Source organism: Harpia harpyja, chromosome 9 (genome assembly GCF_026419915.1).
Source record: "Harpia harpyja isolate bHarHar1 chromosome 9, bHarHar1 primary haplotype, whole genome shotgun sequence".
Classification (NCBI taxonomy): Eukaryota; Metazoa; Chordata; class Aves; order Accipitriformes; family Accipitridae; genus Harpia; species Harpia harpyja.
The window spans coordinates 41,871,106-41,895,745 of NC_068948.1; the positions used below are offsets into that span (position 1 = coordinate 41,871,106).

A 24,640-nucleotide genomic window follows, 5' to 3' on the forward strand; every position below is an offset into this window, starting at 1 on the left:
CTTTGGTCACCAGATGATGGGATTAGACTAACTGCCCTGTGTACTCTCCCCACCAACTCAACCCAATGGCTGAGACCCTTCAACACCTCTGCAATAACCTATCTGCAAAGGCAATTTCTTCCCAACTCCTTCACTTAGTATTTAGGCTCTGCTCTTAAAATCTGAGGACTTCCATCCTTTGATGATTTCTTACCCATAAGGAAGCTGTGGTGTTCACTTCCACCTTATCAATGCCTGTACCTCAGATGTTAAATAATTTTCAAATTTGGTCTCTTGGTGGAAGGTTTGGAAAAAAAGGTAACAGGACCCCAACAATACAAAGGACAATTTAAAGATACTGTACCTGTTTATTAGTTAATAAATGGTAATTCTGTGAATAATTACAATTCTAATTAAAATCTCCTGGAGTGTATCTTGGCCTGTAAGGGTCTCTAAGTACCTGAGCTCCTTTTCATGCAGCATAAAAAGCCCTTCACGCTGGCAGCAGAGGACCAGAGAGTCCTTGCAGTGAAGTGCTATGTGTGGAGATTTACACCACGGCAAACTGCACTCCCAGACAATGATGATAAATGTGAAAGTTTTGAGAAACAAACAAACAGACAAGTAGAAGTCACAGTCCTGAGCTCCAGCATGTGAACAGCTAAGCAGCCTCTCACATGGGAGGGTCAGTGCAGACTTTGTAGCATAATATGGTCAAAGTTTAGTGTTGCACCAACAAGACTGTAAAGGTTACACATTGAAAGAGAGAAGGAGGCTCAGGATTCATTTATGTATCTAGAAGACAAATAGGTTTGCCTGTGGGAGGCATCTCTTTTAGTTGGAATAGATCATAACCATGTCTTGTCCTTCCTAGACATGGTCTAGGAGATGACACTCTCTCTTACCTTTCTCGCCTCTTCCAGGTCTCCTCCTTGGCAGCACAAAGGTACTTTTCCAGATACAGATGTTTGACATGCTGAGTTGAAAACCAAAATTGATGAAAATTTGGAGACTGGAGTTGAATTCTCCATGGCATTTGACGAAAGCAGATGGACAAAATCCACTTGATCTTTGAGTCTATTGGTACTGAGTGGTCAGGGTTTCCAGCCCTGCTATGAATTTACAGGGAAGAGCTTTCCCCAAAACCACCAGAATGACGACTCTTTAAGTGTTATACTATAATTTCTCAAAAATGAAACATGAAAGTCATGTAGGGATTGAGAAATTTTACAAGATCAGCAATGTTTTGAAATGGGGTGAAATGAAGAGTCACATTAGAGCTGTGGAGGCTTGTTACACATGCCAAGCATATTCACCAAGACAGATAGCGATGTGGAGACCAAGAAATTATTCCCCAGGGACAGTGGTTTTATCTTGGACAAAAAATGTTTTTCTTGGACTAGTCTCACTTCTCCGAGATAACCTTACGGGAAGATACAATACAACTGCAAAAAAGACGGTCTAGTCTATCAAATCCATTTCTTGAGATATGATACATGAAATTGTATTACTTAACTATGAGATAAAGTTTAGTGGGTGAAAGTTCAAAGTCTGTACTGAAATACAGGTGTAAATCTGTGCGGGTGAATTCCCCTTCTCCCAATCCAGCTGGAAAAGGATCAGAGACAACCTCTTTTAGAAAGACAGGCAGATGTGGAGCTGTATCTTTAACTTTTTAAGTGCAATGAGAACTGTTTAATTAAGAGGCTTTTAAAGAGCTAGCTGGGACCAGTTGCACCGTGTAGCAATTTGTGCTGCTGATGGCTGCTCTATTAGGCATCAGGTCTGGTCTTATTTAGCAGCTGTTCACTTCATGGGTGCCGTGGCTGCTGATCAATATGGGCTGGACTCCAGAGCTTTTAGCTCTAATGTTTTGCAGAAGTGCAGAGGTGTGCTGCTTTATTCAAGGTATTCTGTTATGCTTTTTTTTACAGAAGATGTATTGTGTGGACACTGGCAAGATTTAGTGATGAAAAAAGTAAAGAAGCAGGATTGTAATAAACTGTAAGGTAAAGTAAGAATAAATATGAAGGTTGCAGCTTTGTGTTTTGTATTTAGCTTTTACTTCTCTGAGCAGTCTTACGGAAAGAGAATACCCCAAGTTTGCAATGTAGGATTGATGTTGTAATTTTCGCAGTGATTCACCATGTAGGCTGCCTTTGTTTTGTAACTTGCTCTGTGTGGGAAGAACGCGAAGACAATAAGCAGTGTAGAGATTTCACTTTGAAGTGCTCCAGCAGTGAATGCGTTAAATGTTTTCACCAGAGACTTAAAAAAAAAAAAAAAAAGGCATATGGTGGCTATGCCAGAAAAAGTTTACTTTATAAAAGAGTGAAAAGCCTCTCACACGTAAGACAGCAGGAAAGAAAGAGTTGACCGTTTCCTTTGCAGCAGTTTGTAATCTTAAAAAGAGGGCTGAGCCCACTTGAGCAAGACCTCCCTCCCGAAACTGCCGCGATCCTCTCCTTCCACCCTGAGCAAAGCAGGCGCCTTCGCGAAAGGAGGAAAAGCCTCCCGGCTGCCTCCAACGGCGTAGGACTAAGCCATGTCTACGGGGAAGATCTGCTGCTTGGTGCTGCTGACCCTGGGGGTGCTGGCCGTGGTCGTGGCCCTTGTGGTCATCCTGACTCAACCCAAGTGCGGTCCTCAGCGCTACCTGCATGGTGCTGTGGCTGCTGACACCGAGACCTGCTCTGTCATCGGCCGGTATGTGCACGGACCTCGCGGTTTTTTGGGTTCTATGCCGCGTATGTCGGGGACTCAGACTGATGGACAGGACGCGTCCTAACTACGGGAGCGAGCTGGGTTTCTGCCCCGTCCCTGGTTCTGGGGCTGAGCAGCAATGCTGCTCCCTGGGTGCTCTCCCTCGGTAGTGGAGCAGCTCAGAGAGCAGATGGAGCCCTGCCTCTGCGGTTGATGCTTATTTTCCTTACCCAATGTCAGAAAAAAAATTGCAGCAAATTGGCCTTTTGGAAGGTACAAATATTTATAGTGTACAAATACAAGGTTGTTTTTAAGTAGGGAAGCGGGAAATTAATTGTTTATTTCATGGTGGTAAGTGGCTTAGAAATGAATTAAGGAAGAAGCGAGAGGAGCTAGCAGAGAGCCGCAGCTGGGCTTCCGCAGAGGCAAGGAAGGCAGGCTGGCTGAGTGGGCAAGGGGGACTGGGCATCCCAGCCTTTAGGGTGTGTGTTGCTGGACTGAAGCCTGCAGCAGGTGTGTCTGCTATCGCGGAAGACACTCTGTATTGGAAAGCAAAGAGCAGATTTAATCGAAATTCAGCCAAGATAGTATAAGTACAAAAGACATACTTACATTGCTTGGAAGGAAAGATGGAGGTTTAAAAAACTCTCTAGCTGCCCAGGTTGTAACGCTTCAGTTTGTGTAACAACTTCTCTCTCAAACATTTTGACTCCTAGGTTATTACTTTACCATTACTGTACTTCAATTCTTAAACACTTGCGTACATGAAAGTAGAAGGATGGAACTTCACAAGCTACATGCGATGCTGGATGCTCCAGCAATGGATGCTGGAGCTGTGTGCTCTACCTTGTGGCTGGAGGAGTGAGATCAGATGTAGTGCCCTTACACCATGCTTGCCATGTCGCACATGTGGTTCTTGAAATGACATGCTGACACAGCATTTGTGAGTAGTTGGGGAAAATGTGGCTGCACATATGTCAAGGAATGAGATGGGGGTTTTTTTTATGCTATACATTATGGGATTATCCAAAGAATCTGCTGGAAAACGACAGCACTTGTTTTGCAGCTATTGTTATTTTATCAGCTGGAAGGCGCTGAAGTGAGAGCCACAAAAATCTGTGGTGAGGTAGACAACTGAGAAGCTTTGGCTAGCTGGCTACTGCTGCTGGGCTGTCATGTTTTCTTCCCTCTCTCCGCAAGAAGCTCCACCTGCTTCCATAGCCTCAACCATTGCTGTAGCTAAGCCTCCAACACACTTGCTGACAAGGTCTATGGAGTCCCTCCAGTCTGACAGACCACCTTAGATTTCCTACAAATAGTTTGCCAATCATCCCCACAAAATTCTGCCCTTGCTCCAACTTCCTATCACACATTTTCCCCCAGCCTGGGGCACCTGCACATCATGTCCTGCTGCTCCAAATGTATCCGCTCTCTCCCCCAGCCCTGCCAAGCCCCCTGGATCTCCTCAGCCAAGACTATTCCCCTCCTTCACCTTGGCTCTGCACTGCTCACCCTTTGCCTGATGGTTAGCTCTACTCCCTTACTGTTACATGCTGTCTGCTGCTTTTCCTGGTTTCCTTTGCCTCCAGCCATTCTTGGAAACCTTTGTGCTCATTTCGTGCTGTCCTTGTACTTTGAATGAACCGAACTCCTGTGTTCTCCCAGCTTGAGCTATCTGCTCATGTTCTTGCAACAGATCATAATAAAAGAAGTAAAACTGTGTATAAAAATGTTCCTCTGCAACAGAGCTTGTGATCAGAAGCTTTGTATAACATTTGCCCCTTTCTTTGTCACTGTCATATTTCTCTTTGTCCCCACTGGCCCACAGTGGTAGCTTGTAAGGAAGGAACATGTTTTCTTTGGAGGAAGCTTACTGCATGCTCTGTACTGCACATGATCTTGTTCATTTTCTCCCAGACATTTCTGTGCTTTTATATCTGTATGTCACATTTTAGCTCTTAGCTGTTAGCACTTGATAGTCACCACTAAATTAATTCCCATAGCAATCTGCAAAGTGAGAAAATGATGTTATCATCTCACTGGTATAAATAAGGAAGTCTAACACGGCAATTATACCGCATGGATGCCACATCAGGGTCACTTTGACCAAGGTCTGTGCCTTTCAGAGCTATCTCTGCTGCTCAGGGTACATCTCACACTGACCTCCTGTGTGACTCTGCAGGGCGAGGGCTTCCTTGAGCCTGACCCAGAGGTCTTGATGGCAGCATCAGTAGCTGAGGAGCATACAGAGGCCTCCTGCCTGATCTTTGCTGAACAAGATTTTAGCATCACATGGGAATTTTGTCACAGCAGTAGCAATAAAAACCGATTTCTCAGAGTCATCTTAGCCATTAGGCCCTGCTGTCCCCACCTGTGAGCTGCCACTTCATTTGCCACTGAAGTTCAGCAACAAAATGCAAGGAAAGCCAAGCATCCCTCGATGCATAACTCTAACTCCTTCCTGGACACTGCCCAGCCAGTCAACTGAGTGTTTCTGAGATTACAACAATGCTCTTGACTTCTGCTGTTCAAAAATAATTCAACTCCCAAATTCATGAGACTTAGGAAAGATGAAACAAGAAGAAATAATTAATCTTGGGTTTTTCTGTTTCTTACTAAAAGTACTGTATTTAGGTCTTCATTCTTCTTCTGCAGTTATGCAAACATTTGCGAATTTTTACACTGGTTGTTTGGACCTGGAATACTGTAAAGATTTGAGGAACTAGGTGAGCAATCACGAATGGTGAGATTCCCAAGGGCACAAGAGCCGGGACCTGTACTGCGGCTCCCAAGTCCCTGCTGGCCCCTTTGCTACCTGTGCTGCTGCTGCTCTTTCTCTTCTGCCTGATGGCTGCCTCACCCCAGCTCTGTGGCTGCTCCTTCCCACATGTACCCATCTCCCTGTGCTGGTGTTTGAGCCTGTGCCATCACTACTGGTCTTCTCATGCCACCAACACGCCACCATCCCCACTCCCAAATTGCTCAACCTTATGGGCTTTCCTCTGCCCTGATCCTGCCTCCACAGCTCAGCCACCTCACTCCTCTCCCGTCTCCTCTGTTTGAGGCAGGACATGGCCACTATCCTTGCTCGTGGTCCAGCCCAGGGAGCACCGAGTACTAAGGATAATAAACTCCTTGTTTTTTCCATGCCCCAAAGCTGTGGCTGTTACAAGATGCAGGTTTTTTGAGGAAGCTGTGCTTAGCCTCTGCAGCTCAGGGTTGGAACAGGCTCATTTCCGCTATTATTGCTTAGAAATCACAGGAGAATTAATCTACCAAAACTGGTCAATTCACTGATGACCACACACATATGCATTTTTGTATATATAAAAATAAGTAAAAAAATTTGTATGATCAAAATTTTTAATGATCAGGTTTTTTGTTGTTGCTTTTTTTTTCCCCCCAAAGCAAACAATTTGGCCAAATTAGAGTGAATTGTTTGAACTGGAGGCAGACTACCTCTCTGGTTTTGTACTTGCACATTTCAGAACCACCTAACAAATTTCTAGAGGAGTTTAAAACGAGTAAAATAAGATAAAAGAACAAATTTCCTCAGTCTAATTTTTTGGTAATTGCTGAATACTTTTAGTGGAAACATACAAAAAGGAAAAGAGTGACCTCCAGCACCACGGGAAAAACAATTAGGCTCGGTGGCTTGGGTATGGCAAAGCTACAATCAAATGAAAACCACATGTTGTAATTGAACCTGTCAGCCTGCCCGCCCCATGGGTGAGAGCAGGACTCATTGCAACTAGTCCCTAAAGGCACATCACAGAGAGATTCAACAGTGCCGGTTTGTCCCTGCTCTCCCCCACTGACCCCGCAGACCCTCTCTCTGTTGGGACCCTGGGCTGCCCCCCCGCAGCCACCCCTTTCATCTTGCAAATCCCCCCCCGAGCTCCCAGGAACCCATGTGGGGGATGCTCGGAGAACCTCCAGTGCAGGATGGGAATGAAATCAATCGCACTGCTCTGGCGCCTGAAGTCTTGGAAGCTAAAAGCGGCACCTAATCTCTGACCTACTTATAAATTTTATTCTTTAATTAAAAAATCTTGTTTCCTTTAAAAAAGAAAAGAAACTCAAACCACATGCTCTGTGAGTTGTCATTAGTAGTAATGAAATTCCTGTGGCATTACATGATGCTGCGTTAGTTTAAGATGCTGCTGTTTAAGACAGAGTCTTTGTGGGCTCCTAATAGAACTTTCAGTTGAACTTATTGAGAATAACTGAACCGAACCTCTTGCCTGAAGACCAATCTTGTCTTTTAACAAGTGGGATGGTGGGTTGGGGGGAAAACACCTCAAGGCCCTTGTGTTAGAAGTGTCAGTGAAGGAACCGTGTGCCTCTAATACGTTAGTACAAGCAGGAGATGGGGGACAGACTCGCAGCCCCTGTTTGCTGCTCTTTTTCTTCAGTTGTGCTCAGCTGTCATCTTCAGGCTTGGGTTTTCCAGCTCTGGAGATGGTGTTTGTATATTCTGGGGCTGTGTAAGGTTGGACTTTCTGAAATCTTTATGCAACTCTTTGGCTCCCTGCAGAAAGTGAGCAATCTCAGCAGGCCTCCAGCATGTCATCATCCTTGTTGGCAGGTCCTGTGCTAGACTTGCTCTTAGCCATCAGTGCCGAACAAGGTTGGGTCTGTCGCTGCAAGTGGTTTTACTGCTGGGAGTTGGGGACTGAAAGCGATGTTGTGCAACTGTCTGGTCCAGACAGGGGCCCTGTGCTGGAAGAAAACTTGTCCCTGAATGAAGTGAAACACCTTGTTGAAGAGGGATCAGAGGCTAAAAGGCACATCAGAGCAGTTTTTAACCCAAGGATGTGGATCTGATATCAAAGTCCACCTCAGTAATTTGTCCTCATGTCAAGAAGCCATGAGGAGACAGGAGGAGGTGATTGCTCTGGCAGCGAGCGGTACCCAAACCCACCTTCACCTCCAACCCTGAGCCACTTCTTCCCTCCTGGCAATGGAAGAGGCTTTTTCCATCAACCATGCAAAAAGCTTTATATTCCCTACCAATGTGCTGTCTGAGCTCTGCCATCCACTGCTCTGCAGCCGCTTGTTTCCCAAATGGCAGAAGCAAGAGCCAGCATAAGGCCAGGGAGAGATTTAGGAAAAGTGCTCATTCCCAGCGATGGGATTCGCTGCAGCAAGGCGAGCCGACCTGACCTGGCCCAGCAGCCATCTCTGATCCCACTTCTCCAGTGTAGCTTAGCATAAACCCTGGGAACTGGCTTCTTCTAAAACAAACACCCGCCTGGGGGACAGGGTGGTGGGGAGAGTGAGAATGGTGAGAATTTAACAGTCAGAAAATGTCTGCGGTCCTGGGAAGCTCAGTTCTAGCAGAGAAACTGCTGCAAAAATCCTTTTCAGTGATGGCCCAGCAGCATTTATGATCAATGTTTACATCCCAAAGGATTTGCTTTCCCTTCCTCTTGTATTTTAATGGTTTTAAATTTGGCAACTGGCCCTTTTTTACAGAAAGAGCTGTTGCTTTTGCTCTTCATAAATCTTAAGCAGGCAGCTGCTATATAACGGGTGGTCTCCCAGGCCCCAGCTTTCTTTAGCAGAAAAAAAAAGTCAGTATAATTTAATACCTTAGCATTTCCAGTGTATTTAAAATGGCTTCAAGGCTCCTTCTAGCCCAGGGCAGACCAGCAGACTTGGTCTGCAGCCCAGCACAGCCCATCTTTGCTGTGAGGACTGCGTGAGCTCAGTGCCATCATTCACCCTTCCTGGAAGGGTGAATCTGTTTTGCTGCTGCTGGAGGGGGACTTGATTGTTAACATCCTCTCCTGCTCCTGACTTTAAGGAAACTCCACTAATGGCCAAACCCTAAAGCTAAAACTGAGTGGCAGGAAGGATATAGGACAAAACATGTTGTTATCGCATCTGGTCAGCTGTAGCACTAAGATATCTCGAGAGAGAGATCTGGTAAGGTACCACAATTTGATTGAGAGCTCATATGTCTCTAAAGGGTTTTGCATTATAAATAAGCTAGTTGTAGCAGTGATCCATATAAAGGCAGCACCCTAATGGGACAGGGTGTACTCTGCCAGTATAGCTAAGTGAAAAAGACATAACGGCGCTAAATTCCCCAGGCATCACTTCCAAGGAAGTGGCAGGGCTCTGACTGAAAGTGGGCGAGCCAGGCATGGGGAGCCAAGTGTGGTATACCAAGAGCCAGCTCAGAGAGTGTGTTTTTGTTGTGTTTCCATCTCCAGAGAGACTGGAGTGAAAGCTGTCGGGACTGGGGGGGGCCAGTCTGCAGATAGCATAGAATGGTTGTGCGCCCTGGACCCTGCACTGATGATGGGGGACATATATCAGGCCTCCTGGGTAAAACAGCAAAGCAGCTCAAAAGAAATCTTGTTAATAGCCCTGATGAGGATTTGGTTTTACCCTTGCTGGGTTCAGTTGTTTCTGAGCTTGAGCTAAAAGCCTGATTTTAAGGCTTGCTTTTCCTTAGCTACCACTGTGCCTGTCCTGCGTCATGTGCTGGGGTGCAAGTGAAAAACTTGGCGGGCACATGCACCCCCCCAGAGCCAGGGAAACAACATCAGTGTGGTGTGTGAGCTCTCCAAGACGTGTTTGTGAGTCTTGGGGCTGAGAGTGCTTCCTGCCAGGCTGGGAAAAGCCAAGATAATGCCTAGTTTGGGAGAGAAATCTCAGCTCCCTGTCCCCCTAACCCCTGTCCCCCAAAGAAGCAGCAGGCAAAGGACCATGCCCAGCATCACACAGCCCATCCCATACTAAGATGGTCTCAGCTGCTGCACACTGTGCTAGTGGATGGGAAGCCTTAGCTCTCCATCCCGTGGTGCTCACCGAAAGGCAGCAGGTGACTGGAAAGCCCTCCTTCCCTTGAGCAAGAAACAGGTTTGACTATGTGTTGTTAGATGCGGTATTTGCCACCAGAGGTGACAGTTGCCACCAATATAGACACAGTAGACAGGAATGGAGAGCACTTTTGGATTACCTGGAAATTCTGCTTTTCTTGTCATCTTGTTTATATTGCAAAATGTGATTAATGAGGGCTAGTGACCAAGGACAAAGCAAAACATGCTTTGCTTTTCTGTGAAAAGGTGTCCCTGTGTTGTCCCCTGGTGTCATTTTTGCTCTATATTGTGTTAACACCAAGGACTCGCAGCCAAGAATCGGGGCACCACTGTGCTAGGCACAGAGCAGGAACAATAAAGACTATCTCTGGCTTTCCTGCCTTCCTGAGGCACACACAATGTCGGTGTCTTGGGCATGACCCATCCGTAAGTTATTGGGTGGACTAGCAGGCTGGAGTAATCACCGCTCATAAACAAGCACTTGATTTGCCTTGGCCATGCCAGGCAGGATGTGTCCATCCTGGCAGCGCTGCTGAAGTCCTCTCCGCTGGCCGGTGAATGTCCTCCTCCCACTTGTCCCTTGATGCTCTCAGGAAATCTGTGTCCCTTTTGCTAAAGGCAGTAACAGTCCAGGTCCCAGCTCCCTGGAGAAGTTTTCTGCACTCTTTAGCAGTTAGCTACACCTTTTCTGCTGAGACTGAGACCTCATTTGTGCTCCCTGATCTCAGTGGGAGCCAAGGGTACAGCTACAAACTGGAGTTTACAAGGCTTGTGTTATCCCGGCTCTATGTCTAACTGGGAATGTTGGAGGGAGGGAGCATGGATAAGGTCATGCTAAGAAGCTCTCAGGTTTCTATGCTTTGTGCATATAGCACTACATTTGTGGTAGTTAAAGAGTATTTAGCGCATAATGTCGCTTCTATAAACAAATACTTAGGAACACCAAAATATCTTAGCGTCATCCAGAAACAGGCCATCTAGGCGTACAAATATTAAATTAATACATTGATTAACTGTGCTCACCCTTTAGAGCACGCTAAGTTAATGCAGTTCCAGTGCAGAGCATGCTGGCGTGGTGCAGATCAGTGGGGGGGGAACAGCTCATCTTTTGGAGCAGGCAGACGACCATCACCAGATGAGACAAGGAGGGATGAGGATCTTCATCAGGGAGTGCTCCTCCAGGCATAAGTGTTTCTGGGGACATGGTGAGGGGTGGATGGCACTGGCTTCAGAAGAAGAGTGGCAGGAGTGTCCCAGGACAAGAGGTAGTGCAAGATGCGTAACCACTTACTTACACAATTGTGAATATGGCTGGGAACTTGGGTGAGAATCTGGTGCTTTTCAGGCTTTGGAAAAATGTGTCTGATGTTCCATGTTAAGGTCTTAATGCATTGCATTGAAATGAATATCATACAGTCTCAAAGTTTCTTTTTTAAAGTTGTTTTTCACTGCAAATTATCTCAGAACCATGGTTTTCCCTGGCACCAGGCTTTGTACATGTGCTGCCTCATAGCCCATAATCCAGGGGCTCTGGGGTGCGCTGTCCCGGGGCCAGTGTAATGGTCCTTCTCCCCGCTTTTCCCAGCTTTCTAACATTGTGTCTGGGCCTTTTGCAGGGGTAACTCAGCTTCTCATGAAGCCCTCGTGTCCTTCCCTTCTATCGTTAGGAATTAAAAAGCTTCAATTTCAGAAAAACACCACCCAGGGACATTCATGGTGAGAGCCTTACCCCTGCTGCAAGGCGATGAATGGGCGAGCCTGAGCCTCGGTCTCCATTTTCAGAACTACAGCCAGGGAGCACTTGCTGCTAGGAGGCTAAAAGTCGTGCAGACCCCAAACAGAAAGCCTGGTGGTTCCCTACCATTTCTTTTCTCCCCACTTGTCCACATGCCATTTCCTTCCAGGCAGTAGTTCCAAAGGCACTTACAGAAACAAAGGAAAGCCACAATCGGTGTGCCTGCTGGTAGCATCCTGTTCCCAGCCCCAGCAGGTCCCAGCCACATCAATGGACGTAAAATAAACAGCAGCCTCTATATGTGCTCTGTGTTCCTGTCGCAGCCTCTGGGAGCAGTTGCACTCCAATTAATGAACTATTCGACTTTCCCTTCTGGCTTTGCCTTATCTAAGCAGTATCCCAATCCAAACAGAGAAACCTTCCTAGCAAATACCAGTGCTGGCTACCAGCAGCTTGTGCAAGGAAACCCCACCCCACCGCATTTCCACTGCAACAAAAAGGGTTTTTTTTACAGCTGTGCTTGAGGGAAGCATTTGTTGAGACACGTTTCGCTAGCAGAAACTCATTGCTGTCAATGGCATGAGGCTGCCTTAATGTTTGTGTGTTCTTTGGTGTGGCTGTGCCTAGGTAGAAACAGTTGAGGGGTTTTTTTTCCTGTTCGGTTTTCCGATTGTTTGTTTTGCCTTTGGGGATACAAGGACGGGGTAGGATTTTTGTGCTAATATCACATAAGCCCAGGAAGGCACACTATAGGAGCAACAAAGTAAGGCCTGAACTTTGTGCTAATTGACATGTTAAGTCTCAGGAGTTTGCTTCACATGGACCCTGCTTCAGCGCCCCTGTCCTGTTGACCAGCATATGCCTTTTTATTGGGAACGGTAGGTGGGGAGCTAGAAATCAGTTGTTTGGTTTGCAGCATGCGGAAAGCTCTCTCCTCTGCCGAAAGCATCCTTCTCCACGTCTGGGAGCTCCTTGCTGTCCCTTTTTGTCAACAGCTTTTGTGAGCAGCTGCGGTTCTCTCTGTCCCATCACTCTTTCCTCAGAGAAAGACCAGCCTTGCACAGGTCTGGCCCCTGGCTGCTCTTTCCTCCTGCAGACTCTCCCTTCTTTCCCACTAATCTTTCTTTCTCACTTCCACAAAGGAAGGCACCTTTCTGTACTCTCACACCCTACACTTGCTGCCAATAGCTTTCTCCAACTGCTAGTCGCTCTCATCAAGTTAGGGCTGCCTTGCGAGTGCCCCAGGGAGACATTTTCATGTGGCTCTTCCATTCCATCGTTCCTGGATTTTAACACTGTCTTTTTTCCTCCCTTTCCACCACAGGGACATCCTGAAAAGCGGAGGCACAGCTGTGGATGCCGCCATCGCTGGCTTGATCTGCACCTCGGTGATGAACCCTCAGAGTTCAGGCCTGGGTGGTGGGGTCATATTTACCATCTATAATGCCAGCACAGGTATGGGCCAGCCCTGGCCTCTCCATGGTGCCCCGTTTCCCCGCAGACACCCAGCTGCTGTGGAGAAGTCAGAATCCTTCATGTTCTCTCAGAGCAATTTTTCTGAACATAAAAGCTGCATCCTTTGATCACAAACCATGCTTTTGCTCTTAACCCAAAACATCCATTACAGGGAGCGCACCTTTTCACAGCAAGACTGTGTGTGGCAGGGGAAGGAGCTTTGGATTTCAAATGAACTGACTTTTCCTTTCCTTCCCCCTCAAACCAATCCCAAATTATATTTCAAAGAAGTCACATAGTTGACAGCGCAGCAAGGTGTGAGAGGGAGGCAGGCGGGCGTGGAGTGAGGCACGTGTGCTGGCAATGAGCACAGCAATATGGGGCTGTTGCTGGCGGGAACTTCAGGGGCTCATCCTGCACCAGCAGCTCAGGCAGTGCCCGCCGACACGGGGGGGCTGCATCTCACGCTGCCCTTGCTGGCGTGGGTAGGACTCCCTAAAGCGGCGGTGAGACTTTCTGTCCCAGGAGATGCATCTTGACTTCAGAAATCTAAATCTAGCAATGTTCAGGACCTGCTGGGAAGCCTTTCTGTGTTTGGCTGAACCCCTAGTGTTGTGTTCTTGCTTTTATGTTTTGCGTGGTTTTGTTTTTTTTTTTAACTGTCTTGGCTCCCAAAAGCCCCCAGAGCTTACAGATCTAAATAGTAAAATCAACAATGAACACAGTAAAAATATTGTAGTCTTAAAAACCCTGCCAAGTAGTCTCACAGAGTCACGGGTCTGGAAATGCTTGGGTGTATCTTATGCAATAGCATAATTTGGCAAAACACCTATATTTTTCTGCCTTTTGGCAGAGCCATGTAACTTTGCCTCCTATTAACAGTCCTCTTGTGCCACCTGAATTATCCTGCTGCACAGAGCCGCACATGGCCACGCATGGCTCGGGTGCTTGGTACACTAGGTAGCACTGTGGGCTCCTGCAGGACAGCTGGCTCTGCAGACTTTGATAGAAGATAAATACAAGTCAGAGAAGGAGGCAAAATAATAGGCTAGACCTGAAAAACAAGTGTATACAAGTGGGTTTTGTGGTTTTTGTGGACGTACCTCACCATCGCTTGAAAATGGCCCACCAAGGAGCATGAGGCTCATGTTATGTGTCTGATGTCCCACCTGTAGAGAAAGTGCAGGAACCTGCAAATCAGATGTGAAAGAGCACATCCCAGCCCATGTTCCCGGCCCAAAAGCCCACGGCGGGACCTTAACTGGCTGGAGACGAGCCCTGGCCTTGTGCCTGTACCTTCATTGCCTCTAGGTAGGCACTGCTTAGTTTGCTCTAAATAAAAGCACGGGAGCAAACGACAGCATGTGCCGACAGCAGCCTGACCCTGCAGGTGTGCTTGACACATTTGGCAAAAGGCAAATTTTTGGGGCAATTCAGCACGGTGTCGCGGGCTCTGGGCTAGCAGGCTGTGCGGTGCTCACAGCTGGCTGAAATGTGACGTTCACCTGCTTCAGGAAGACAATGTTAAGCATTTCCCCTTTCTCCTTTCTAGGGACAGTCGAGGTGATCAACGCCCGCGAGACGGTCCCACGAGAGTTTCCGCGGAATTTATTGTCTCACTGTGCTGGTATCCCCATTGGTAAGGACGCAGACTGGGCCATGAGAGCTGTGTGCCCTCCTGGTGTGTAGTGCACAAAGCTCAGGGTGGGGGAACCGAGGACCTTGCTGACTTTATCTGAAGTTCTATTTAATTGATCGCGCTCTTCCTGAATTGACTTTGGCAAAAGTAAGAAAAAATACTAGGTCCATAAAAATTCCTAGTAACAATTCGTAGTACCATTGGCAACCTGACCAGTGAGGGGGTGGGGAGCAGAACATGAGGAGAAATCACAGCGTAATTTCTCTTCATAGGAAGTCTGCATTTCAAGACCAGATCTCCCAAAGCACTCATTTCCCAGCAGTTCTTACAGAGAAAAATAACATCAATAGCTGCTCAGACTTTCTGGAAACAAAAGAAATCAATCTAGTGGACTTGCCCATATCCTTACATTGGGGAAGTATCCTGACAGCATCAGGAGTTGAGTTTCTGGGCTCCAGCTTAGCTGAGCTACCTCGCCCCCATCCGAGGAGGCTCCACGTCCATTTGCTGTTTCCCGTTTGGCCGCAGGCACTCTCGCTTTAGCAGCACATCTTGCATCTCTCCACATTTCGTGCTGCATTCATTCCCCTTCCGTAGCACGTTTTCTTTTGGGATGCGTCCTAGTTCCTGGAAGAGATGTTCTTATCCTTGGAAGAAGAGCCTGAAAAGGAATCAGGAACAACTCTGGTTGGAAGGGACATTTGGAGGTCTCTGCTCCAACTCCTGCTCAGAGCAGAGTGATGCCAGAGTTAGCTCAAGCTGCTTGGGGCCTTGTCCTGTCACATTTTTTAACTTCTCCAAGGATGGAGCGTGTCACAGCTTCTCTTGTTCTAGTGTTTGACCAGGCTCCCCCTGCATGGCTGCTTTTTGTCTTATCTCCAGCTGCCATCTCCCATGCACCAACATGTGCCTCTTGCCTCTTGTACTTTCACCATGTACCTCTGAGTGTGGCTCCAGCTTCTCTATACCCCTTCTATTAGGTAGTGGAAGAAATATATGAATAGAAAAAGGAAATTAAAAATAAGCCACCTGCTTTTAGAAGCCTTAGTCCTGCCTGTACAAATCCACACTTCCATTGGAGTGCTTTCAGAGAGGTGAAACAGGCCAATGACTTACTGGGTGTGACAGTGCTGTTCTGCTTCTCAGGTTCCCTCTGGATTGCTGTACCAGGAGAACTTCGTGGGTATGAAGAAGCCCATAAACGATATGGCCGCTTACCATGGAAAGCCCTATTTGAACCAACCATCAAGCTCCTTTCAGAGCCACTTCTAATTTCCCCGGTTATGGACAAAATGATCCGTCACCCAGAGTTCTCCAGAGTAGGAAAAAGTCTGTGGTAAGACCCATGAATTAAATTGCAGTGTGAGGACCACTGTTCCCTCATCTTCAGACCCTTCCTCTGACATGCTGACACGGAGCGCAGGCTGCTGCTGCAGCTTCTGCTCAGTAAATACTTGCTCTAGAGAGGAAGGGAATAACAGAATTTTTTTTAAAAACTTTTTTCTGTCAGCAACTTTTTTTTTGTAATTTAGAATGGCTTGGCACAGGAAAACTGTCTGCTAAGCACATCTGCTCATGAGGAGGAGCTGCCTGTATGTGGCCTGCCTCCATCTGTGTGGAAATCGTCCCCTGACAGCAGGGCCCTACAGCAGACACTCATTTGGAGAAGCCCCACTGACCCAAGCCAGGGTCAAAACATTAGGTCCCGTGGAGGAAACTTTGTCTGGGGAAAGAGTGCCTGGTGCTATGGGTAGCAATCGGCTGAGAAGAACTTTTCTCCATGTGACTGCAGTTCAGCACTGGCTTGGAAAGTATACCACATGCATAAACCAAATCAGCTTTGGGCAGGAAAAAGAGATTGGCCCTGGGGACTGAATAAGCACATGCAGTACACTGATGGATGTTCTTCTTTAACAGCCCACTGATATGTGACGGTCAAGGGTTTTTGAAGCTTGGAGACACCTTCAGGTGGCCAGCGCTGCAGCAAACACTGAAAGCTGTAGCGGAAAATGGAGCTACAGCATTTTATGGGGGACAGATAGGAAAAGCCCTGGTGGAGGACATTAGGAAGGCCGGTAAGTAACAGCTATTGTTAATGCTAATAGACAGGCCTTTTCCCAGCAATTGGCTAACAGTGAACTGGTACCAGGGGAAAGCCAACACATGCCATTTGCTTGCCACTTGGGGTGGTACCTAGCATGGGAAGGGGACACCTTTCCCCAATTCTTATAACTCAGGCCCAGAAGCAGGGCTGAGAGCAACCTACTGCTCCAGCATTCACCCACAGTGCTCAGGCACTGGCCTTTCCAACGCCCTTAGGCTTTGTAACGTCCTGGGGTTTGGAGGTAGATGAGGACACGTGAAGAACATTGCTGTGCTTGTTGGAAGAAATTTGGAGTATACGGGGATGGCTCTCTACAAGCTTTACCAACGCTCTGATGTAGCCAGCCCATAGCACCTTGTAGAAGTTAATGTGCTAATGCCAGCTACCCATCTGGTTTTCTCTTGAAGGGTCCAATATCTCACTGGAGGACCTTCAGGCATACAAAGCAGAGGTGTCCTCAGCTCTGAACATTACCCTGAACAATCACACCACAGTGTTTTCTCCTGGACCGCCCATGGGAGGTGCTGTGCTCATGTTCATCCTCAAGATATTGGAAGGTAAATTCCTAAGGGAAAAGGGGCAGCAAGAGGTTTGCAAAGAGCGTTGCTCTAGAGCATTAGAAAAGTAATGGGCAGAAATGGAGTTGGTGAGCCCGAATGGGCCCCAAAGCAGCAGTGTGACCATACTATGCAGCAGGATGATGAACTGGCTCATTCTTACAGTGGATCAGCATCACCATAGCTGCTGCAAAGGCCAAAGGATACACTATTTTCCCAAGGCTTCAAGAGGAATCGAAGTCACAGCAGAAATTAGTACTTGGTTGTTTCTGTGTCCACATCCTGCTAAAGCATAGGGGAAACTTGATAAGAACTGGGATGGGGAAAGGAGGTTGCTTTCAACTTTTTTTTTTTGCAGTTCTTGAAAAAACAGTGCCCTGGGTCTATTAACAAAATTATTTCATGCTGCTCCGTAGAGTATAAACTCCATGAAGCATCACTCGCGACACCTGAGGAGAAGGTAGAAACCTACCATCGCATTGCAGAGGCCCTGAAGTTCGGCAATATGCTAAAACCCCATATGAGTGACCCAGCCTTCTCCAAAGCTCAGGTGAGCTGGCGTGGTGCATAGGGGCAGCCACAGACACCCACAGCACGGACAGCTGCTTCTACACTGCTGCTTGACAGAGAAGGAGCAGGGAAGTCAATTTCCTGCTTTCTTTTTTTAAAACCTGCATTGTCACGAACTCATTTTAGCCTACGTGCTAAGCCCTCAAGCAGGCTACCTATTGCCCAGACTATCCTGCCTGCCAGCACAACGCTACGGTACCAAGCAACGCTCTGACACCCTCCTGCTTTGCAGCCATGGAAGAAAAGAAAATACTCAGAAGTGCTAGTCAAGAGGAATGGTGCTCAGCTGGCCAAGGCAGAGGCAGGATTAGGCCATTTACTTTGTCTGCAGTTTCTGTTCGGCTGTAGCTGGTGCTCACTTGCCTCATAAAGGATGTGCACGTGCTCATGCCAATGCTGAGGTGCCACAGTACTGAGCTTGTTTCATTTTCTGTGACGACAGTGGCCTTGGGGTTCAGGCTGGGGCTGAATGCTGCCAGTGCAGGTCTCCAAGCTCTGACTAGTGGGGCTGAATTCCCCAGGCTTCTGTGTGCCCTAAGACAGACATGCCTGTGCTTTGGTGGCACAAGCTCAGTGTCCTTGCTGTGATTGCAGGTGACTGTGGGGAACATGTTGTCTGACAAGACTGCTGAGCTTGTCAGACGCCGAATAGATACCCGTGGTGACCACCCACTCAACCATTACAACTTTCTGGAGTCCTTCTACAACCACAGCTACAAAAGCAAGGGCACAAGCCACATCTCTGTGCTCGCTGCAGATGGCAGTGCCGTGTCTGCCACCAGCACCATCAACTTCCCGTGAGTAGCCAAGGCGTTGGTAATCGAGTCACATAGGCCATGTACCAGGTTCACAGGGTGCCTGCAAGGGCTATTTACCAGAAATGCAAACCTCTTGGGCTTCACTTGATTTAGGCAGTCCCTTACTCGTGAATGCCTTTTTCATGTGACAGCAAAGGTCTTTGAGCATCAGCCCAAAGGAACATCATAATTCACAAAGATGTAACAACTTGCTGAGCTCTGCTGAGTTTCTGTGGGTTGGGCAAATCCCCACGTGCACTAGTAACAGGGAGCTTATCTCTGGCTCCAGCACAGCAGCACAAACACCTTTTGGACACCCTAGCTGGGCCAGTTGCAGGCTGGGAGGAGACAGAGGTAACCCACAGGGTGCCACGTTCAGTTAATGTTATCCACAACAGGAGAGCACCGGGCACTGACAAGCTACTTCTTTCCCCCCTGCAGGTTTGGCTCCTTTGTGTATTCTAACCAAACTGGGATCATTTTAAATAACGAACTCGCTGATTTCTGCATAGCAAACAGAAGCATTAAACCAGGTGAGCATTCTCACCCTCAAAATAAAACACAGGGCCAGGAGATGGATATGCAGGCTGTGTACAAGTGGGCAGGGACTGTCTGTAAACTGCAGATCCTTTCCTAGGTCTGGATGAGAGCAAATTTAACTAACAGAGGACAAAGCCCTCTAGTGTGTCTGTCTACTCACATATGCCCTTACATGGAAACATGGGAGTTTTGTCTTCTGACCAGGGAAATCAGAGATTTAAAAAAACCAAACCAGCTGAAGCTGATCATTAATTGATGGGGAGGGGCAGGAAGAAGCTTGCTGACTTTTTAGGCTCATCTATGAAAAAGTATATAATTGCTGCACAATCAGTAATGCTATAGGCTTACAATTAGTTCTGTAACACAGCAGTGTTGATGCAGTGTTGTTGCTCTGTGAAATAAGCTATCCCTGATGCAATCTCCCCTGGGTCTGCTGTGAGAGAGAACATCAGTACTGCAATGGCAGGATTGCTGCTAATGGTTCCTCTGCTGGGTTAAATGAGCTGCAGCAAGTCCTGAATACTTGTAGGATGCCCTGTCCTGCACCAAGAGATGCTTCCTATTTAGCCTGTGCCATAAAGGTCCAGTTTCTTGTGAGATGTGTTCTCAGCACAAGGAAGCTAGTTTTCTGGAAGACTTGAGCTTCTTGAGGAATAAGCAGCAACTTGGTTTGCCATGGGGAATGCAAGAAGGGTGAGGTAGATAAACTTGTGTGTCTCTCCAGCCCCCTTAACAGCCACATGGGAGGAATAATACTTTCTGCCTCTGCTCTAGGAGAGAAGCCTCCTTCAGCAATGGCACCTTCCATTCTCATCTCCAAGACAGGAGACATGCTGGTGATCGGAGGAGCAGGCGGGACCCGGATTATCAGTGCTACTACTATGGTGAGTGAAGAGGTACCACACAGTAACGCCTTCCACTGAGCAAGGGGAGCACACGCTGTCCTGAACAAAAGGAATGACTTTATTGCTGCTAGTACTGCTATGTGGAAGGCAGCAGTGAAGAGGGCCTGCTGCAGACTCAGTCTATCCTCGCCTTCTTGCCTGTAGCATTTCTGTGGCAAGGACAGGGGCTAGCTTCAGCTCTGCGGTTGAATTGCACTACCACCAGAAGGGAACTGGAATGGAGGAGGTCGAGAACCCACAGCAGTCGCCAGTTCTTTCAGCCCTTCCACATTTCCAGCCATGATCGGTCCCACCTGCTCTTTCTACTCAGCTCTCCTCAGGTCTTGACTCCTTGGTACTTTGTTTTATTTGCAATTTAGAAGTCACTAATGGCTGCTGGTTGGAGGCCAGAGCAAGTGCCAGCCGCCTCGCTCAATTCTTTTTTGAAAGGCAAGAAGTTAGATTAATTAAATAGCAAGCTGAGGAAGTTATTAGGAAGAGAGGCATTGCCCAAAACTTTGGGACCCCCAAAATAAACTGATAAGCTACATGATGGAAAGAACAAGAAAAACAGAAAACCACCACCACACGTACACACAGAGTAACAAACGTTAATGAAAAAGAGCTTGCTGAACCATGAAGTCTAACAAACATCTTGTTCAGCAATCAAGAAATAAAAGCAGATAAGGCCACAAGAGGAAAAAGAAAATTTTTTTTAAATTATTATTATTCATCTTTCTTCAACTAGAGAGAAGCATGGGAAGGAGTCCATGCTAGGACCTGATCTGAAAACAGAAAGACCAACTCTCAATAGAAAGATATAAGATCCATCAGTAGCTACTGAATTCAAGGACACCTCTTTGGCTCAGGGAAGGCATTCTGGGAAGTATCATTGTGTGCTCGCTCTGTTCTTATAAATGCCCTGAGCATCTGCTATTGGTCACCATGAAGACAGGAGGCTAGGCTAGTAGGACTTCTGGTCTGACTGAGTGCAGGCTCTCTTACAGTCCACGTTTGCACCATCCTGCAGGCAGGATTTACAGCAGAGCTGGTCTGGCTTAACACCAGTGCGGAGGATGGCAGCACGTGACCCAGGTTCTTATTCAGTATCTCCAGTCGGTCAGTGTGGAATTTGTTTCATTGCAGGCGATTATAAACAAGCTGTGGTTTGGCTATGACTTGGAACATGCCATTTCAGCTCCCATCATGCATACTGAAGGTGCCAGTATCCTGTTTGAGAAACATTTCAGTGAGGTGAGTGGCCTCACTTGGATCTTCTTGTCTTCTCTTCTTGGTGAGAAGGAGATTGCTTCTGCAACTCTCCTGAATAATCTGTATTTGGCTTCTAGCTAACCTCCTTCTTGCTTAAATCTCACTTTCTCAACCTGACCCTGCATACACATCCTTCATTTTCACACCTGGCAACACCAAGACCTCAGGCCCCTGCCCCATTCACTCCATTTCCTCTTCTCTCCCCCCTACAGGAGGTTAGGAGCGGCCTACTGAGAAGAGGACATAAAGAAAAGTTAAATGAATTTGCAATGAATGTTGTGCAGGGAATTTCCAAGGAAGGAAAATGCATCTCTGCTTACTCTGATAAAAGGAAGCTGGGGAAGTCAGCTGGATATTAGCATGAAATGCCATCACAACTCACAAAACCACAGAAGATAACTAGATTCAGAACATGCTTTGGCTTGGACACGTCAATATTGCCTGTTCCCATCAGGATGCCTCCTAAAGTATGGGCAAAACTTGTGATTACATCTAATTCCAGTAGACTGCAAGTGACCCTCAGGCAATACAAGGATAGGTCAGCCAGCCTTGTTTAGAGCTACACCCTCCATTACTTATGTGATATATGGAAAAACATATTTCTTGAGCACATCAGGTGTTGAGAATAAGAATACAAAGCGGGAAAGGAAAATCGGTCCAAACCCCACTGGGAACACTGTGAAATAACCCAGCTGTATCTTCCATTCCTGCTGGAGAGTCTCAGTTAAGAGCAGAATTGGTTTCTTTCAAGCTGTTGCCACAATAAGCTTATTATCACTGGGCTCAGCAATGTGAAATAAGTAACTATTTCGGTTATGAGGATTACAAGAAGTGTCTATAGGGTCAGGATTTTAAAATCTTAAGCATGCAGGCTTAGAGGGTGGGTTTGGAAAGGGAAGAGAGCAAAACTCCACACTCGCCCTCTTGGTTTTCCCATCCAAAGAAGCCCTACTTTTCCCAAAGGTGGCAGATGAAATCAGTGCAGCGTAGCACAAGTCTGCTGCCCTACTAATCTCTGCCTTGGGGATGCAAAGGACCCCACAAACTCAGAGTAACTGCACCGAAGCTTCCTTCAACCCTGCACGCTGGTGACTTTGAGAATAAGCCTCCCATGGGGCGATGTGAATTCCCGGCTCCTGGGATGGACGGGCTTCAGCTTAATTCCCTGGGGGCACCTCTCCCTGTGGCGAGAGGAGTCCCAATCTGTGCCAGCTCTCCCTCCTCAATGTCGGCAGAAGATAAGTCGTTTGGGAAGGCGGGTGAGGATTGCAGTGGAAGAGCCTTTGGTTTTGGAAGCTTTATAACTTTCTTCAAAATGCAAAGGATACATGATCAGAAGACTTCTTTGTAGCCATGAGCTCAGCCTGGCCCCACAAACACCAGGACTGCTGAGAAGTGATGCAGCGCTATCGGGTATTAGCAGAATACTTTTCTTCCACAGCCTAAGGACATGCTCCAACTCCCTGTTTACCACAGCTAGTCTCTAGTGTTCCCTTAAGATCACAAGAAGGAAATGGTAGGACTACTTAAGAACCATCACAGAGAGAAAACTTCTGGAAGAGAGACCTGAACTCATGCATCTGGACACAAAAGGTCTTTTGTAGTTACTCCATAACCTTGCCCTGCTCAAAGTGGCCACGAGAATCAAACATTTAAGAAAAATACCCAAACAAACAAAAAAACCAACCCCCAAACCAAAACAACCCCCAAAGCTCTTCTCAAATACCCAGGGGCAAGTTCCCACAATCCCCAACAACTCTATTTTCTGAAAGCCTATGAGCTGTACTTCCCTGTGGACACAGACAATATTGTGTGTGTGTTTCTGAAAGTGAAGCCAAACCAGAGCAAGGCACCAGCAGAGCCCCCTCCCCTTCACACATTGGTTCTTACCTCACACACAGCCCATGGTATTCCTAGTACAGAAACAAATAAAATCCCTCTGTAAACACCATAACAAGTATTTGAGCACACACTATTAAAAAACCAAATCAAAACAAGGCCATCCACACACACCCTTACAAACAAGGCCAGACAGGTTTTAAGTCTACTTTTTTACCCACAAAGTCTATCCAATAAAGCCATAGACTTTTTGAAATCTCAGCCTTCACTTGCATTTTAACGATGGTCTGAGTGAAGCTGACTAGAACCAGACGTGTGTTTTCCTTCAGAAATTGTACGCTGAAGACCGTATAGCATGACCACAGCTGTATCAGAGCTTAATGAAAAGGTATTCCTAAGTTACCAGATCATTACCGCAAGCACTTTAATCATGCATCTGGAAGACAGATTACTTATGTATAGAGCCAGCTCCATGCACTGCCCCCCTCCTTCCTCGTCCAAGTAGAATTTATATTAAATCCCCTAGTTGAGGAGGGACTACTGGTTTCTTCATCAGAGCTGCTTACTCAAGCCATAGAAGTGGCCCAGCATCCTGTTAGACAGCATGACAGCACTGCTGAATGTGAACAGAGAAAGGGAATAGGCCTGAAGTTTGGGGGGTGGGTGGGCAGTATTTATGTTCATTTGGACGGGGTTACGTTGGGTTTTTTGGTAGTCATCTTCAGTCTACGTAATTTGCTGAAGTTTTCTACTTTCATTAACTCCCTTACCTCAGCTACCAGTTCCTGGGTGCATTGGTTCTAGTGCCAGAAATAACACCCCAACTGCAGAGTTGTCACAGGGGAAGCACTTACGGGCACCAGACACCAGCTGTGGCTCATTTACGACCAGACAGATAAACTAGACCTGATGCCGGCTTTAGCAAGATCTGTAGTTATTTCTAGCTAACCCAACTGAGTTTAGTTTACAAAAAGCAACCAAGAATGGCACTGGCTGAAGATGGGGAGAGCAGTTCTTGCTTCCCTATTAGGCTTCAGGGCAGCCCTCAGCAGTGCCCTGGGCCATACTTTATCATGTTTTGCTAGCAGAAAAACCAAGTCACCAAGTAACTAAGTCTCCAAGTACCTTCACTTCTGACATACCTTAGGGTAAAGCACACCTCAGTAATCCAGCCTATCACCTTTCCAGTGCAGTACTATCACAGCTACTTCCCATCACGAAGACGTGGGAATATTATCTGTAGTCCAGCGCTCACTGCAGTTTAACTACTTCGCTACTAACATTGAAACTGAGCCAATTAAGCAGTTTTAAAACCCATCACAGCTTTAATTCGCAAGACAGAAAGGAATGAGAGTGCAGATCTCTCACTGCAGCAGGGACTTCCAGTCCTGTAATCCTCACTAGCACAACATCTGGTGAAGCTGAGGGATTGTACCTCCCTTAGCACCTCTGCTCTTGCCCTGCCACCTCCTCACTGCTGCTGAAATTTGCTTGGGTCAAGAGCTCCCAGTGTGATCTTTCGCCATTCATGCTCATGCCAACAGGAGAGCATTATTTTTGTACTTAGTCAACTTACACGGACTTTAAAAGCATCACTGTACAGAGGCTGCTCTATTTTCTAACAAAGTCTTTAAATTATATTTTTAATAAAGTGTTTTTAAACCTGTCTGGGAATTTCTCCTCTAAAACTGTTGCCTAGCCTAACACACAAACAGTTGTTTGAGAGAGGACTT

The 24,640-nt window shown here is 46.9% G+C and overlaps 1 protein-coding gene across 1 annotated transcript; it reads left to right on the forward strand.

Moving 5' to 3' along the window:
* Positions 1–2,288: 2,288 nt before the first annotated feature.
* GGT5 (gamma-glutamyltransferase 5) lies at positions 2,289–24,573 on the forward strand. The gene is made up of 12 exons (XM_052797812.1): positions 2,289–2,685; positions 12,575–12,705; positions 14,258–14,344; positions 15,491–15,680; positions 16,262–16,419; positions 16,856–17,005; positions 17,422–17,555; positions 18,170–18,372; positions 18,814–18,905; positions 19,687–19,796; positions 20,943–21,050; positions 21,281–24,573. The coding sequence occupies exons 1-12, from the start codon at positions 2,525–2,527 to the stop codon at positions 21,425–21,427; spliced, it is 1,671 nt and encodes a 556-aa protein (XP_052653772.1). The 5' UTR covers positions 2,289–2,524; the 3' UTR covers positions 21,428–24,573.
* Positions 24,574–24,640: the final 67 nt, after the last annotated feature.